Raw genomic sequence first — 14,480 nt, forward strand, 5'->3', positions numbered from 1 at the left:
GGGGGGGGCAGAGATACGGTGTCGTATAGATAGGTTACAGAGAGCCTAGAAAAGCCCTAAACACTGCATGGGATTTGAGTTGTCTGCAAATCCAACATGCATTCCCATTCCATGCCTCCCTCCTTCATTTATTGTTACTTTTTCCCAATGTTTTTTTTTATTTTATTTTAATACTACTAAAGAGTTACTACTACAGTATTAATACTACCAAAAGATTTAATTAATTTCATCTGTCAGTCAAAACATTAATAAATAAAAACGCACGACAAGTGTTGTTGTTGGTAGATTTTTATGGCTAGTTGTATTAAAATCATTCAATTAATGACTCTTACAATATGTTATTGATATTGCCATCATTACTTCTTCTGCCTTCAGTCTCTTCAAGACTTTCGGCAGTTACACAGACAAGACAGGTCAGCTTTTTATTATTTTAGTTTTATAACGTAACTCATTTAGTTTGTTCTCGTGTTTAACCAAAATCACTTAACCAAAATCTACGCTGTTCTTATATTTATCCTAGCGAGTTTCAATACTTTTTAGTTGACAAATTGTATTGTTTATGTGGTTTTGTAATGAGCCAAGAAAAAAAAGAATACAAAGAGAAGCCAAGTAAATTATAAACGAAAGCACGGATGCATACGTACGCCAGGTCGTATATACGGTACAGATTATAATTGTGGATCTGAAGTTGAACGGTCCATATCTCGAGAAAGCGTCGTAATTTAACCATGTGACTTCCATTACATTACATAATAACCTCTCTTGGTTTGTTTTTACTTTTTACAGGAAGATATGAGAAAAGGACATTTCACTAGTGTTTCGGTTTCATGCTTTATATAATTATAGTTTTGAAAATAAAGAAAAAGAAAGAGAGAGAGAGACTATCTATATCTCATCATAAACTATAAAAGGGGGTGCTTACTAACAAAAAAGTATAATTTCTTTATTGTTTTCCTTCTTTTGTTTGCATGAACAACTTTTTTTAGTTCATCTTACCATTTTTACTACTATTTGGTAAGTAAAAAACGGATTCTAGAAAATCTTTGAAATAGTTGTAATTTTGTTCCCAGATTGTGAAAACATTTTTCATAGTTAAACTGTTCTTTACTAAAGAAAAAGGTAAACAAATTGTAGTTGAAATCCTTGTTCGTTTTTTTTTTCTTTTTAACTGCTTTTTTGGGTAAAATTTTTCTAAGATAAAATATAAATAATATTTGCCGAAAAAATGATTAATAATGTACATGAAGGACCATATATTAACAATCCATGAACATGGGCGTGGCATGATTTAGGCATCTCTAGAAGTATTTTTTTACATAAAATTCAATTCGCGTCCATGCATATTTAACATTACAAGAAAACATGTTGTTTTCCTACTGCAGATTTCGAAGGAAAATAGAAAAAAAGAGGTGTTTCCTTCCATTTTCCTACAAAAACATGTTGGAGGTAATAGCCCGAAGGAAATCATTTTTGGTAGGAATTTCGTAGAAAAAATCTTACCAATTTCCTACAAAAAAAGTTTTCGTAAGAATTTTGTAGGAAAATGGAAAAAAACTTTTTAACCATTTTCCTGCCAAAATGTTCGTAAAAAAATTATTTCTTACTATTTTCCTACCAAATCTATATTACAATTTTCCTACCATATGTTTCCTTCTATTTTTCTACCAAAATATACTTGTGAGATTCCTATGATTTTCCTTCCAAATTAATAAATAATATATAAAATATTTTTTTCAATATTAATATTAATTTTGAAATTGAATTAAAATAAAATAATCATTAACGATTAATCTGAATGATATATATAAAATCATTTATTTACAAACAAGTAAATCTAAAATCAATTTATATCAAATTATTATTCTTTTAAACATAAAAGATAACCAAATCAACCCAACTGGTCTGGTTAAGACTATAAACCGGCCTAAACTGAAATAAACGATCCATCATCGGAGAAGCCGAAGAAAGTATCGCCTCCGTGAAGATTTCCTTCCTTGCCATAGATTCTTTTGTTTCCTCGCCGTAGCTTACTGGCCTCGCCACATCGGAGCCGCTATCCAAGCTACGCCGCCGCTGGGAAGGGAGTTTCAACCAACGAAACCAAATCTTCGATTCAAAGATATCAAAGTTTCAGGAAAGATCAGATCGAACTTGAACAAATGAATCGATACTAAGGATTAGAGCATATACCAAATCTTCCGAGACAGAATCCTTGTAACATACTGATCTCCTCGTCTCTCCTACTGCAACCTCCATTTTTCTTGATTAGGCGCTTCACGTGTTCTTGCTTAAAGCCTTAAAAATCTATTAAGAAAAAAAAAGACGAGACGAGAAGAACTTAGCCAAAGAAGAAAAAAAATAAAGAGACGAAGATTAGTAAATCTAGGTTTGGGTGGAGGCCTGAAATGTTTTGAGAGAAGAAAATAAATCTAGGTTTATTTAGTTTGTAGGAATTCTGTAGGATATGTTTTTTTTATAGGAAATTGGTAGGAATTTAGTAGGAAATAAAATTTAGTAGGAAATTGGTAAGAAAAGTTTCTTACTATTTAATTACANTTATTTACAAACAAGTAAATCTAAAATCAATTTATATCAAATTATTATTCTTTTAAACATAAAAGATAACCAAATCAACCCAACTGGTCTGGTTAAGACTATAAACCGGCCTAAACTGAAATAAACGATCCATCACCGGAGAAGCCGAAGAAAGTATCGCCTCCGTGAAGATTTCCTTCCTTGCCATAGATTCTTTTGTTTCCTCGCCGTAGCTTACTGGCCTCGCCACATCGGAGCCGCTATCCAAGCTACGCCGCCGCTGGGAAGGGAGTTTCAACCAACGAAACCAAATCTTCGATTCAAAGATATCAAAGTTTCAGGAAAGATCAGATCGAACTTGAACAAATGAATCGATACTAAGGATTAGAGCATATACCAAATCTTCCGAGACAGAATCCTTGTAACATACTGATCTCCTCGTCTCTCCTACTGCAACCTCCATTTTTCTCGATTAGGCGCTTCACATGTTCTTGCTTAAAGCCTTAAAAATCTATTAAGAAAAAAAAAAGACGAGAAGAGAAGAACTTAGCCAAAGAAGAAAAAAAATAAAGAGACGAAGATTAGTAGATCTAGGTTTGGGTGGAGGCCTGAAATGTTTTAAGGGAAGAAAATAAATCTAGGTTTATTTAGTTTGTAGGAATTCTGTAGGTTATGTTTTTTTTTTAGGAAATTAGTAGGAATTTAGTAGGAAATAAATTTAGTAGGAAATTGGTAAGAAAAGTTTCTTACTATTTAATTACGAAATTGTTTCAGTACAGCTTTTGTAAGAAATTGGAAGGAAATTTTCCTACCAAATTCGTACCGCTATGATTCTTATTTAATTTTTTCTATTTTTTTACGAATTTTCTTATGACTTTAAATTTTGAAAGAATTTCGTAGGAAATTTCCTACGATTTTCTCAAGATTATACGTCGTAGAAAATTTCATACTAATTTCCTACGATAACTATTTTTCGTAAAATAGTCGTAAGTTTTTTGTAGGAAATTTTTCCTACCAAAATTTTTGAAGGAAATTTGGTAGGATTTCACCATGTTTTCTTGTAGTGTAAAGGACTTGAGTTTACCCTCAAAAGTACGAAACTTTAGATTTCTGTCTTTGTTAATTTGGTTACTACACTAGTCCATAGCGATGAGTTAACTAATGAAACACCTATCACCTAATTGTGGCATCGCTAGTACGATATATAACATGAGAACAAAATATATATGACTATATGAGCTAGGAAGCTAGGATTTTTGGTTTTCTCAACGCATACCTGATCAAAGATAAACTTACGGTTCCTAAACTTACATATATTTTACTGAGGATTTAAAGTTTATATGTTTTGCGGAAATCAGATACTTCTTAAATATTGTATACGTACGTCAGATGTTTATCTAGTATTCCGTTAGTATATACGAATATTTTATCCTCACGTGAGAAAGAGACGTGTTGATATCTCGACAAATATAAAAGCTGGATTCAGTTCTTTATTAATACGTACATACTATAGTGGAGAGATCATGTTTTACAATAAATTTAACAAGGATGGGTATTTACAGATATTTTCAGACATCACGTACGTTATAGCACCGCCTATTAATGGAGCGATACGAATTATTATAGTATTTGTTTACCAAAAAAAAAAAAAAGATGTTGGACCCGTTGATGAAACGAAGTATCCAATACAGATGAGTAGTTGAGTATATATTTGATAAATAAATAAAAAGTAGTAGGTCCATCTTGTTTTCGATAAATCATTAGACCAAATATGAACATAAAGAAAACTTTGATTGATCGACGTATTCCGTTGATGCATGTCAACGTAACCGATCTAATGAAATAGTAGCTCAAATTTTCAAAAGAAAGTATAGATCCCCTTCTATGTTTATGAAAATAGATGTTAATTAGTGGGATATTTAAATCAAATACAGGGATATGATTCTTTTTTTATGTGATACATGGATTAAAGTTTGTGTGTGGATATTTAAAAAGCAAATTATAAACAAATGAATCTGGAACAAAAAGCAAGTGAGCATGACAGGGAAGAGATCTACGAACAAGAAAGACGTGGAGTGGGGAGGCCATGGGAGGGAAAAATAAAAAGGTCACACTACGTTCACGTGCATGAGCATGTGAGACTCTGTAGACGTGGCAACACGTGGTCCCAAGTGACCACACTCGTGCGGTGTAACGTTGTTCCTCCACGACCAGACATCCCACTTCTCAACAATCATTTGAACTAATCTCCCACGCGCTTTTTATCTTTAGCGTGTACATCACGACGCCTTATTATAGTAAAATTCTAGTACTAGGTCCAAATGATATATATCAAGATCTCCACATGTGTGACTTTATAGTTTGCAATTAATTTAGTAGTACTACTAGATCAATATAACGTAATGAATTTAAATCATATGTATATGTGAAAATGTGCATTTCTATTGATAATATATGATGATGGTTTTGCCATTTGTGCTAATCATTAATTATGTTAGATAAGAATATAAGATCAAAAGACCATAAACTGTTATACTCTCTCATCACTGATTTTATATGCCAGCTGCATATTTGTTTTTAACTAAATTAGTGTGTAGACTTTCTAAACTTATAACTATAAAAATGTAATTTAGAACCTTAATATATGTGACCGGAAATATTATAAGTGGGTTTTATTGAAGTCAATGCCAAAGTATATATAACATGTTATTTCTGTATATATAAATTAAAGTTGTTTTTAAACCATATATATCCCGCTTCTTTTGACATTTCAATGGGACAGTTTTTTAAAAAATAGATAAGAGAAACCTAGAGAGATATAGGTCTGAAAGTTTAGTCATATATATCATCATGACTTTGGTAAGAAACAAATATGACGATGGGGATCCAATGTCAGCCGACCAACAAACCTATCATGTTTACCCAATAATGAGGTCGTTAGATTAGTATAAAATGCTTCATTTTAAAATAATTAGCTTATCATTTTAATACTTAATTACATCCATATATAGGAGTAAGTCTTAACCACAAATCAAATATTATGATCACATCATATTAATATATGGTCCCACGTGCGTGCCCAACCATGTGCTAAAGCTCTTTCAAACTTTCCTCTTTCGTTTTCGTATCCTCAATTTACACTTACACACACCAGTACCATGAAACGATCAAAAAGCATAATTCATTTTTTGGGATGTTTTTTCACAGTATGATTCATTTAATGTTGAGATCGGACATTTGTAATTGTTTTTAATTGTATACTGTCAATTTCAAATTTTCAATAGAAAATGAACATATTGGGACAGTACAATTACAAGGGACAATTACTAAGCGGTTTTGCATGTGTGTTTTGGGCCCTTGCAAAGTCTCATAAAATGAATCTTGAAAAACAATTAATATGTGATCCCATGAAATGAAACTTGAAATACAACCTCACGCATGACTTAAAAGATTGTCATCTTTATCAAAAAAAGTCTTGCGCTTATTGATTATATGGATCGATGGAATCTTTAGCTTTTAAGATTTTTTTTCTACAAAGAAGAAAGAAGATCTTGCAACAAACTTTTGAAATCAATGTGTGGCTTTTGTCTCGAACTTGAAATGTTTAGTTTTTAGTTTTTACTGTATATCTAGATAACGCAAACACCTTAACCTCAAACTCGTGTGGAAATGATTGAAAACAGTCAAACACACAATCATATTTGTGCTAAGAGATTATCAGAAGTATATATTATAGGTAGTGACTAACCTATTTAAGGTATAATCAGACTTATCTATATAAAGGATTAAGGAAACTTAATTCACTTAAAAAAAAAAGGGACAGGAGCGAGTGAAAGCCACGTGAGTGAAAGAAAAAAAAAAACTTTTGTATGTCAGAGTAATCACGTGGGTAGTCACATGAGATAAAGTCCACGTGTCAAAGAAACAAGGAAAAAAGAAAAGGACACGTGGTATTACGTTATCGCGCGTGGCTCATTTGTCCCTCCCTCACCGGACACACTCAATTTCTTCCCAATTATTCGATGCGATTTGCCCTTTTCTTATTTTTTTACTTGTGAAGTTGATCATAAATTACGTTTTTTACCATACCATTGGGCCATCACCCACTCATGAGCTTATCAAAGCCTCAATCATTTCTTATGATGGCCTTATTTTTACAGCTGTACTTCCCGCGTGACTCGCACGTGACCTCAGAAAAAACAAAAACACTCGTCGGCCACTAAAGATTTTACATCAAATCTTAACTAAAGTCGAGGAATTTTATTTGGGCCTTTATCAGCCCATTTAGTACTTAAAAGATACTACTAGATTTACGAAAATTCACTTTCAACCAATTTTTTTTTCTTTCAATCCGCAGTAAATTGAACACATCAAACTGTTTTCAAAATAAGACATTGTTTTTTTTTTGTGTGTCTAAACTAAAGCATCTGTAGATTGTCCCACCTGATGATACTTTTTTAGTGATCACTGCTCGCTGATTTTGCGAATACAATGTCCTTGGTAAGGGGGATTTAATTCTTTCTTCTAGCTAACATGAACATTCACATTACACACTTGAAAATTTATATCACATATTTGGAAATGCTGTGATCTCGAAAGGAAGTCATATAATTTATGAAGGAAGTCAGTTCAAAGCTCCACAAATATTATTAGAAGCTTCCAAAAGCGGTTAATCGTTTTCAAGAAGCATGAAGGAAGCTCACAAGGTGTGTGACACGTATCAAGACTAATAATATTTGATTATGTGATAACTGGTAGTATTTAAAAATGATACTTTTGTTTTCTTTATAAAAAGAAAAGGCTTTGGGTTTGTGTTTGAAATCATGCAGTAATTGACATTTTTTTTGTTTCATCTCTCTTTACTAAAAAGCTCTGTTTTTGAATTCAAACGATTTTGCAGTTTTACTACTTTCCCGTCAAATGTAGATGTTTGTTTAAGCTAGAAATAAACCTATGCATACTATTAGTGGTGCTGCTGTTTGATAAAACACTAAAGGTGAATTACTGAGTTTACCAGAAGATGAAATGTTCAATTAGAAGTGAAACTGATAAACTCAAAGAAAGACACAAAGACAAGTAGTTTTGTCAACAACTTTGTGAGATTCTGTTCTGGTCCATACGGTGGTCTGTTGCGGATAGAGATACAATAAAATATGAGAACTTTTCAATCTCGACTTAACCGGTATATTTATCCCGGTTATATATTTTCATCCTGGTCCGGTTCAATTTCTTATAAGATTCGAACTACATATGGCAAAAGAGTAATTTCTTGAAAAATCCTAGGTCTTCCAGTAATTTATGTTAAACGTATAGACGGCCACGGGGTAGAGAAACACGACACACCGGTGGAGAAAAACCCTAATCCCCTCCCCAAATTGGACCATGTTCATGGTTAGATTAAAATTCTCATCGATCTCTCACAATTTTAGTACGGCGGCGGCGAAACATAGAAGAGTGCCGTCCAAGTACAAGTCACTAGCCATCGGACAAGCCCAGCAAGCCATCACAGACTATCTCCACACAACCAGGTCTCTCTCCTACACTCACGCCGAACACATTGCCACAAACGCCTCTGTTTCGATTCGAAACCTCATCTTAAAGCTTGATTTCTCTGTTCCCACCTTCTCAAAATCGCTTCGGAAGCATCTCAGTTACCACCCGATTAACGAATTCGAGTTTTTCTTCGAGAGCATTGGCATTGATTACAGCGAGGTCAACGAGTTTTTACCTGAGAAGAAATTTTTCTTCTATGAGGATCGGAGTGTGTTGGATGCAGCTTGTGCTTTATCTAAATTCGGGTTTCCTTGGAACAAGCTTGGTAAGTTGTATAAAGAGGAAAGGTTTGTTTTTGTGCAGAGTCCTGGAGAGATTGAATCCAGGCTGTTTAAGTTTAAAGATATGGGATTCACTTCTGTTGCGGTGATTGGTGTTTGTTTAGCGATGCCTCGTACTCTATGTGGAGGTGGTGAATTGGGTTCGGAGATACGTTGTTTGTTTGTTAAGCTGAAGAGGCTTTTTGATGAATTTGATTCACTGCATCTTTTTGAAGAAAATGTGGAGTCTTGGCACGACATTAGTAGGAAAGTTAGGGTTTTTTACGATTTGGGTTGTTGTGAGAATGAAGAGATGTGGGAGTTGATGTGTAGAAATAAGTCAGTTTTTGTTGAATACTCTGAAGAAGCTCTGATGAGAAAGGTGGAATATTTTTGTAGGTTTGGTGTTAGGAAAGAAGATGTTGCTCTTTTGATTCTTCGTAATCCAGGTATTATGGATTTTGATCTTGAGAAACCGGTGATCTCAGTTACGGGGATGCTTAAGCATTTTGGATTGAGTCAGGATGAAGTGGATGGTGTTGCTCAGAGATACCCATACGTTTTAGGTAGAAACAAACTGAAGAATCTGCCTTATGTGTTAAGAGCATTAGATCTACATGAAAGGATCTTTGATAGATTGAAGAATGGGAATCATCATTTACTTGCGAGCTATTCATTGATGGATCCCGAAGAAGATTTAGACAGAGAATATCAAGAAGGCTTGGAGGAGCTTCAGAACTCAAGAACCAAAACACACCATGTTCAAAAACTGGACTTCCTTCATGAAATAGGGTTTGGCGAAAACGGTATAACCATGAAGGTACTACAGCATGTCCATGGTACCGCCATAGAGCTACAAGATAGATTCCAAGTCTTACTAAATAATGGAATCGTTTTGTCAAAGATATGTATGTTGATAAGATCAGCACCAAAGATCTTGAACCAGAAACCGCATAGCATACAGGATAAGCTAAGGTTCCTCTGTGGCGAGATGGGAGATTCTTTGGAATACCTAGATGTTTTCCCAGCTTATCTATGTTTTGACCTGGAGAACAGAATCAATCCAAGGTTCAGATTCCATAAATGGCTTGTGGAGAAAGGGTTGAGCGAGAAAAGCTATTCAATTGCAAGCATTGTAGCTACGAGCGAAAAGGCCTTCATAGCTCGTCTATATGGGATTCATCCAGCAATCCCGAAACATTGGTTTGAACGCTTCTCCAACAGAAAAACCAGATACACTGTATCCTAACTGAAAACAAAGGACTCTTTGGAGTTTGGATCTTGCAGCAGCTTGGAGCAATATGCCCTTGAGGTTCCTCAGATATCTGAACCTGAAGAGCACAAAGAACCTTATTGTTTCAACTTAAAAACGTTACAAAAAATCTCCAAATGGTAACAACAGCTTGTGGATATTGCAGATGGAAACGTTTGTTTGTTTGCGGGATGTAGAAATGATGGGGCACTTTTGGATTATTTTTGTGGTTTACCCGATTTGTTGTGGGAATAACTTATCTACACCACTCGGTATATTCCATTTTTGGGGCTCTTGAAAGATTACAGTTAACATTTGTATAGAGTACGTTTTTTCTTAATCAGACAACTTTTAACTTATTGCAATTGGTTTGGTTGGTTTCGAGCTTCCCAGTCAACCAGCACGTGTCGGTGAGTAGTGGTAATGACTTGATTGCAAAAACGTGGGACCAAATCGTACACGTGCCAGTGGTTATTTTTATCGAGCTTCGTTGATATATACGTCCGGCGGAGAGTTTTGACTACACATTTCAGCTTTAAAAAGTCTTGTAAAGCAAGCAATAGGAGTGCGTGCAAGTCACGTGCGTCTTACGTTTGGATTCCTCTTCAGTGTGGTAGCGGCAGTAATTCCGACGATATAGGAAGGGTAACATAGTCATTCTATCTCCTTTTTTTCCTTTTTGTTAACACTTTGGTTTAGTTTGGGGTTTCATGAGCAAAATAACATAACTGCCGCTCTCTCTCTCTCTCTCTCTTGATGCTCTCTTTCTCTCAGCAACATTGGCTCTGTGTGTTTTTTTGAATTCTCATTATCTCATTAGGGTTTTCCACTTTCTCACGATCGATTGAATTATAGATGTTCCGTCAATCCATGGCGTTTCCTCCACCGATCCACGGCTCTGATGCACCGCCGCCGTCACAACCGCCGCCGGTGGTGACCGTCAGTGAAACTTCCAGACGGCAGATTTCTGCAGCAGCAGCAGATTCGTCTTCGCCGGTGAAGTCTCATCCGCTTCATAACTTCCCGTTATCTGATCTCAGATGGGCTATGAATCACGCTAATACACATAGGCTCCGCAAAGCATCGAGTAGATCTCCGCTTCGTGAACCTAATCATGGGAAAGGGAGTTTGGTGACGGAGGATGTAAACGAAGCTTCAGGTTCTTCGTCTTTCGAATTGAGACCGGATAAGAAGAAGAAGAAGGGGGACTCCGCCGTAGATCGATCCGGGACGAAGTCAACGACGCCGGACGGTAGATCGAAGATCTTTATCCGGATCCGCACCAAGAACAACGAAGATACAGCTGATATCGCCACCACCGATAATAATAACCCTCCCGCCGTCGCCGATGTCCATGCGGCTGATGATTCAGCTAGTCCGGCGATCGATGCTGATAGTGAACGGATCTACGATGGTTGTGGTCAAGAAGCAGACGAGTTTGGTCCCAAGACTTGGAATCTGAGGCCGAGGAAACCACCGCCGACGAAGAAGCGTTCGATTGGACACGCCGGTGGGATATTGAAGAGCTGTAACGGTTCATTACCGGAGAATAAAACTCTTGGAACGGTTAGAACTGAGTCGATTCGATCCAGGAACGGTGTAGATGCTAAGATGGCGGCGACTACGACGACGACGGAGAGAAAGGAGAAGAAACCGAGGTTATCGATCTCGCTTTCGAAGCTGGAGATAGATGAAGATATCTACGCGTTGACTGGATCAAAACCTAGTAGAAGACCAAAGAAGAGAGCTAAGAACGTTCAGAAGCAGCTCGATGTAAGATTGATTTCACACATCTCTCTCCATGAATCTCCCTGGATCAAAACCTAACAAAATTGTGGCTTGTGTTTATTTATTTCAGGTTCTTTTCCCAGGTTTGTGGATGGGTAACGTTTCTTCTGACGCTTACAAGGTCTCAGAACATGCTTGAAAGGTATATTAACATTTGAAAATGGATGGATTCTAAAGTCCTTGTATGTTTATTTGTTGTATAAGTGGGACAAAATGTAATCTTCTCTGAGTACACTGTGTAGGACTGATTGAGGATGATGATGTGAAGTTAATCTTGTTGAATTGGCGTCGACGGGAACTAGATAGGGAGGCGTCGGTCGAAGAAGTCTTTTTGCACAGATTTGAGGTATAAAAAGGTAGTGATTCAATGTTGTTTGTCATCTTTGAGTTAGACTTTCTCCTTGGTTATCTTGTTGTGTACCTTACTGGCTTTTCACAGTACAACAAAATTGTATATATACATGAGTGCAAATTCGCATGAGAATCAGATTTCCATGATGGTTTCTTAGATTTGTTAGGGATATATGAATTGATATGATATCAATCCTTAAGGTTAATGATTTGCCATTTGCGTCTAAACATTGTATTTTGAAATCCTGGTTAATAAAGATCTGGTGGTCTGAACTCTTGAAGTTTCGAGGTTCTAGACTTAGATAAATGGAGTCACTTAGTATCTTCACCTTCACCTTCTTACTCTCTCACTGTACTGTGATGATGTAGAACTGGGAATGATTCGTTTCTTTGGCTTCATTGCGCTGGACTTGTGAATACTCTGTCTCGTGCTTTCAATTCAACTTCCAACTTCAGCTTCAGCTTCAGATTCGGTTCTCCGGCGGCAGTCCAGACTAGTTCTGATCCAAGCCGTCTTATTTGTTGTCACTGATCTGAGTTCATACGGCCTTTTATTTTTTTACTTCTGTTTAATTCACTTGTGGACTGTTTTGTAATAAAAGATTAGTGAATAGCCTGAGTGCCTGACCTAATTGTAAAGGTGGAAATTAAAATCAGAATTATCAACGTAATTTTTTTTTTTTAAGATAGTAACCTTTCATTATTTAATAATTCATCTATTTTTTTCGTTAATAAGTCAACTATGTAACAGTAATGTCATCAATATCTATAGTGTGGTGTAAATTTACCCACCCTTACAAGTTCAAAATTGAAACTCGAATCCTGTAAATAAAGTATATATATAATCTGGAGTTTAACGATCAAGTATTATTAATAAATCTTTATACTTTTTATACAAGGACCACAGGCTTGCTTCGTCACTCCATTCATCATCAGTTCATCACCTCCACTCGCTTTAGTCCCTTGGTTTATCCAACTCTTGATGCAGTAAAACCAAAAATTTACGGGTTAATAACAGCATTTAGACTGTTTGGACTAGTTTTTACATATTGGTCCTTCGGTTATGCATTAATTACATTTAGTAATAAGAGATTTATTAGTGGACCTTTTATATTCTAAAGTAAAAATAAATAAATAAATCATCCAAAAGGTGAACCATATAGCTTAATGCTGTAAATTGTCAAAATCTAACAACAAAACAATAAGTTAACTTTGTTAAATATAATCCCATTAGCCGTTGGACTGTAGTATTATTATGTCCATGCTTAACGCTGTAAAAGGTTTTAACTAGGAGTTCAATTGATGTTTTGTATCTATTATATATTTATATCGGAGATCATTCGTAGTGGTTTCTTATCATGTTGGATTTTTATAGATGTAAAGTTCCTAGTACTGTACTATCAAGTCAATGAGTCGTGATGTTTAAGAATAAACTTAGTAACTTTCTTGTGTTATAAGCTAGCTTCCTCGCAATTTCCTAGTGTGGAAAAAAAATATCCCATTGCACTTCCTTAACAAGTTTAACGTAAAACAGAAGGAACTCAAACTCTCTCCTTGCATCTGTATGTGTGTATAAATACATCCCATTTCTACTGCCAAAGGCCACACAGAGAAAGAGAGCAATGGAGTCTGCTAAATCATCAAACATCTATAGCCACCAAAATGTCATCGTGATGCGTCATGGTGATCGACTCGACCGTTCCGAGTCACTCTGGACTTCAAAAGCTGAGAGACCGTGGGATCCACCGCTTGCTCAGGGCGGTAAGGATCGTGCCTTTAGAACCGGCCAGAGAATCCGATCTCAGATTGGGTTTCCGATTCACCGTGTCTTCGTCTCCCCTTTCCTACGCTGCATCCAGACCGCTTACGAAGTCGTTGCCGCTCTCTCCGCCGTCGGTTTAGATCCCAAAGCCATGTCGTCTAAAGACGTCCTTTGCATGGACAACACTAAGCTCAAGGTCAGTCAGAATATCGACCGCTCTATATATTTGTTGAAAGGACCAGACCCATGTTTGTAGTCTAGTGGTGTTTATGGTTTATGCTAGGAATCGATATGCTTTGTGCTTATATGCCTTGTCTCCTGATCTCCTCTGCTTCAGGTATCGATTGAATTTGGATTGTGCGAGGTACTGAACACAAGCTGTATGGATAGTGAAGTTGTTCCCAAAGATGGGAAATTTGATTTCAAGATTTCAGATCTTGAAGCTATGTTTCCTAAGGGAACAGTAGATTCTAATGTGGATATGGTTTGTACAGAGGTGATATATTTTTTCTTTCTTTATATTTTGTTTGGTGTGACGACGATGTATATGTAAACTTAATTTCTATATTTCTGAATTCCTTAGTTGCCACAATGGGGAGAATCTTCAGAAGGCTTCAAGGACCGATATTTTAATACAGTGAAGACTCTTGCGGAGAAGTATCCTTCTGAGAACTTGCTCTTAGTCACTCATTGTAAGCAAAAACAGTTATGTTTTTTTTTTTTTTTTACTTTTAAACCAAGACTGACTTTTTCTAATCTTTGAGACCATTTCTTTGTGGGTGGAAAATTGCAGGGGGAGGAGTAAGTGTTGCACTTTACAACTACTTCAAAGATGCAACTAAGTACATGGTAGATTATTGTGGTTCTGTTGAAATGAGAAGGCAGATTTTGAATAGTGATGATGATGGGTTTGCCAAATTTGAGGTGGTTACTAGTCATGGAGTGTCTTACAAGGACAACAACTGCCCAATCCATGATC

The 14,480-nt window shown here is 36.0% G+C and overlaps 3 protein-coding genes across 4 annotated transcripts in view; all 3 read left to right on the forward strand.

Annotated features, from left to right (window-relative positions):
* On the forward strand, positions 7,871–10,198 carry LOC104788315 (transcription termination factor MTEF18, mitochondrial). Its single transcript, XM_010514063.2, has one exon. The coding sequence runs from the start codon at positions 7,918–7,920 to the stop codon at positions 9,595–9,597; it is 1,680 nt and encodes a 559-aa protein (XP_010512365.1). The 5' UTR covers positions 7,871–7,917; the 3' UTR covers positions 9,598–10,198.
* Positions 10,330–12,421, forward strand: LOC104788314. Of its 2 annotated transcripts, none has more exons than XM_010514061.2 (4): positions 10,330–11,373; positions 11,459–11,530; positions 11,631–11,744; positions 12,109–12,421. In XM_010514061.2, exons 1-2 carry the CDS (start codon positions 10,456–10,458, stop codon positions 11,525–11,527), a joined length of 987 nt encoding a protein of 328 aa, XP_010512363.1. In that variant the 5' UTR covers positions 10,330–10,455; the 3' UTR covers positions 11,528–11,530; positions 11,631–11,744; positions 12,109–12,421. The 2 variants fall into 2 exon arrangements, with proteins under 2 accessions (XP_010512363.1, XP_010512364.1); XM_010514062.2 differs by having other exon boundaries at positions 11,631–11,734.
* LOC104788316 overlaps positions 13,294–14,480 on the forward strand; it is a 2,949-nt gene continuing 1,762 nt past the window's right edge. The window contains exons 1-3 of the mRNA XM_010514064.2: positions 13,294–13,697; positions 13,839–13,997; positions 14,085–14,193. Of these exons, the coding sequence (XP_010512366.1) occupies positions 13,362–13,697; positions 13,839–13,997; positions 14,085–14,193 (604 nt within the window). The 5' untranslated portion in view covers positions 13,294–13,361. The remainder of the gene's footprint in view (positions 13,698–13,838; positions 13,998–14,084; positions 14,194–14,480) is intronic.

Source organism: Camelina sativa, chromosome 5 (assembly GCF_000633955.1).
Source record: "Camelina sativa cultivar DH55 chromosome 5, Cs, whole genome shotgun sequence".
NCBI classification, from domain to species: Eukaryota; Viridiplantae; Streptophyta; class Magnoliopsida; order Brassicales; family Brassicaceae; genus Camelina; species Camelina sativa.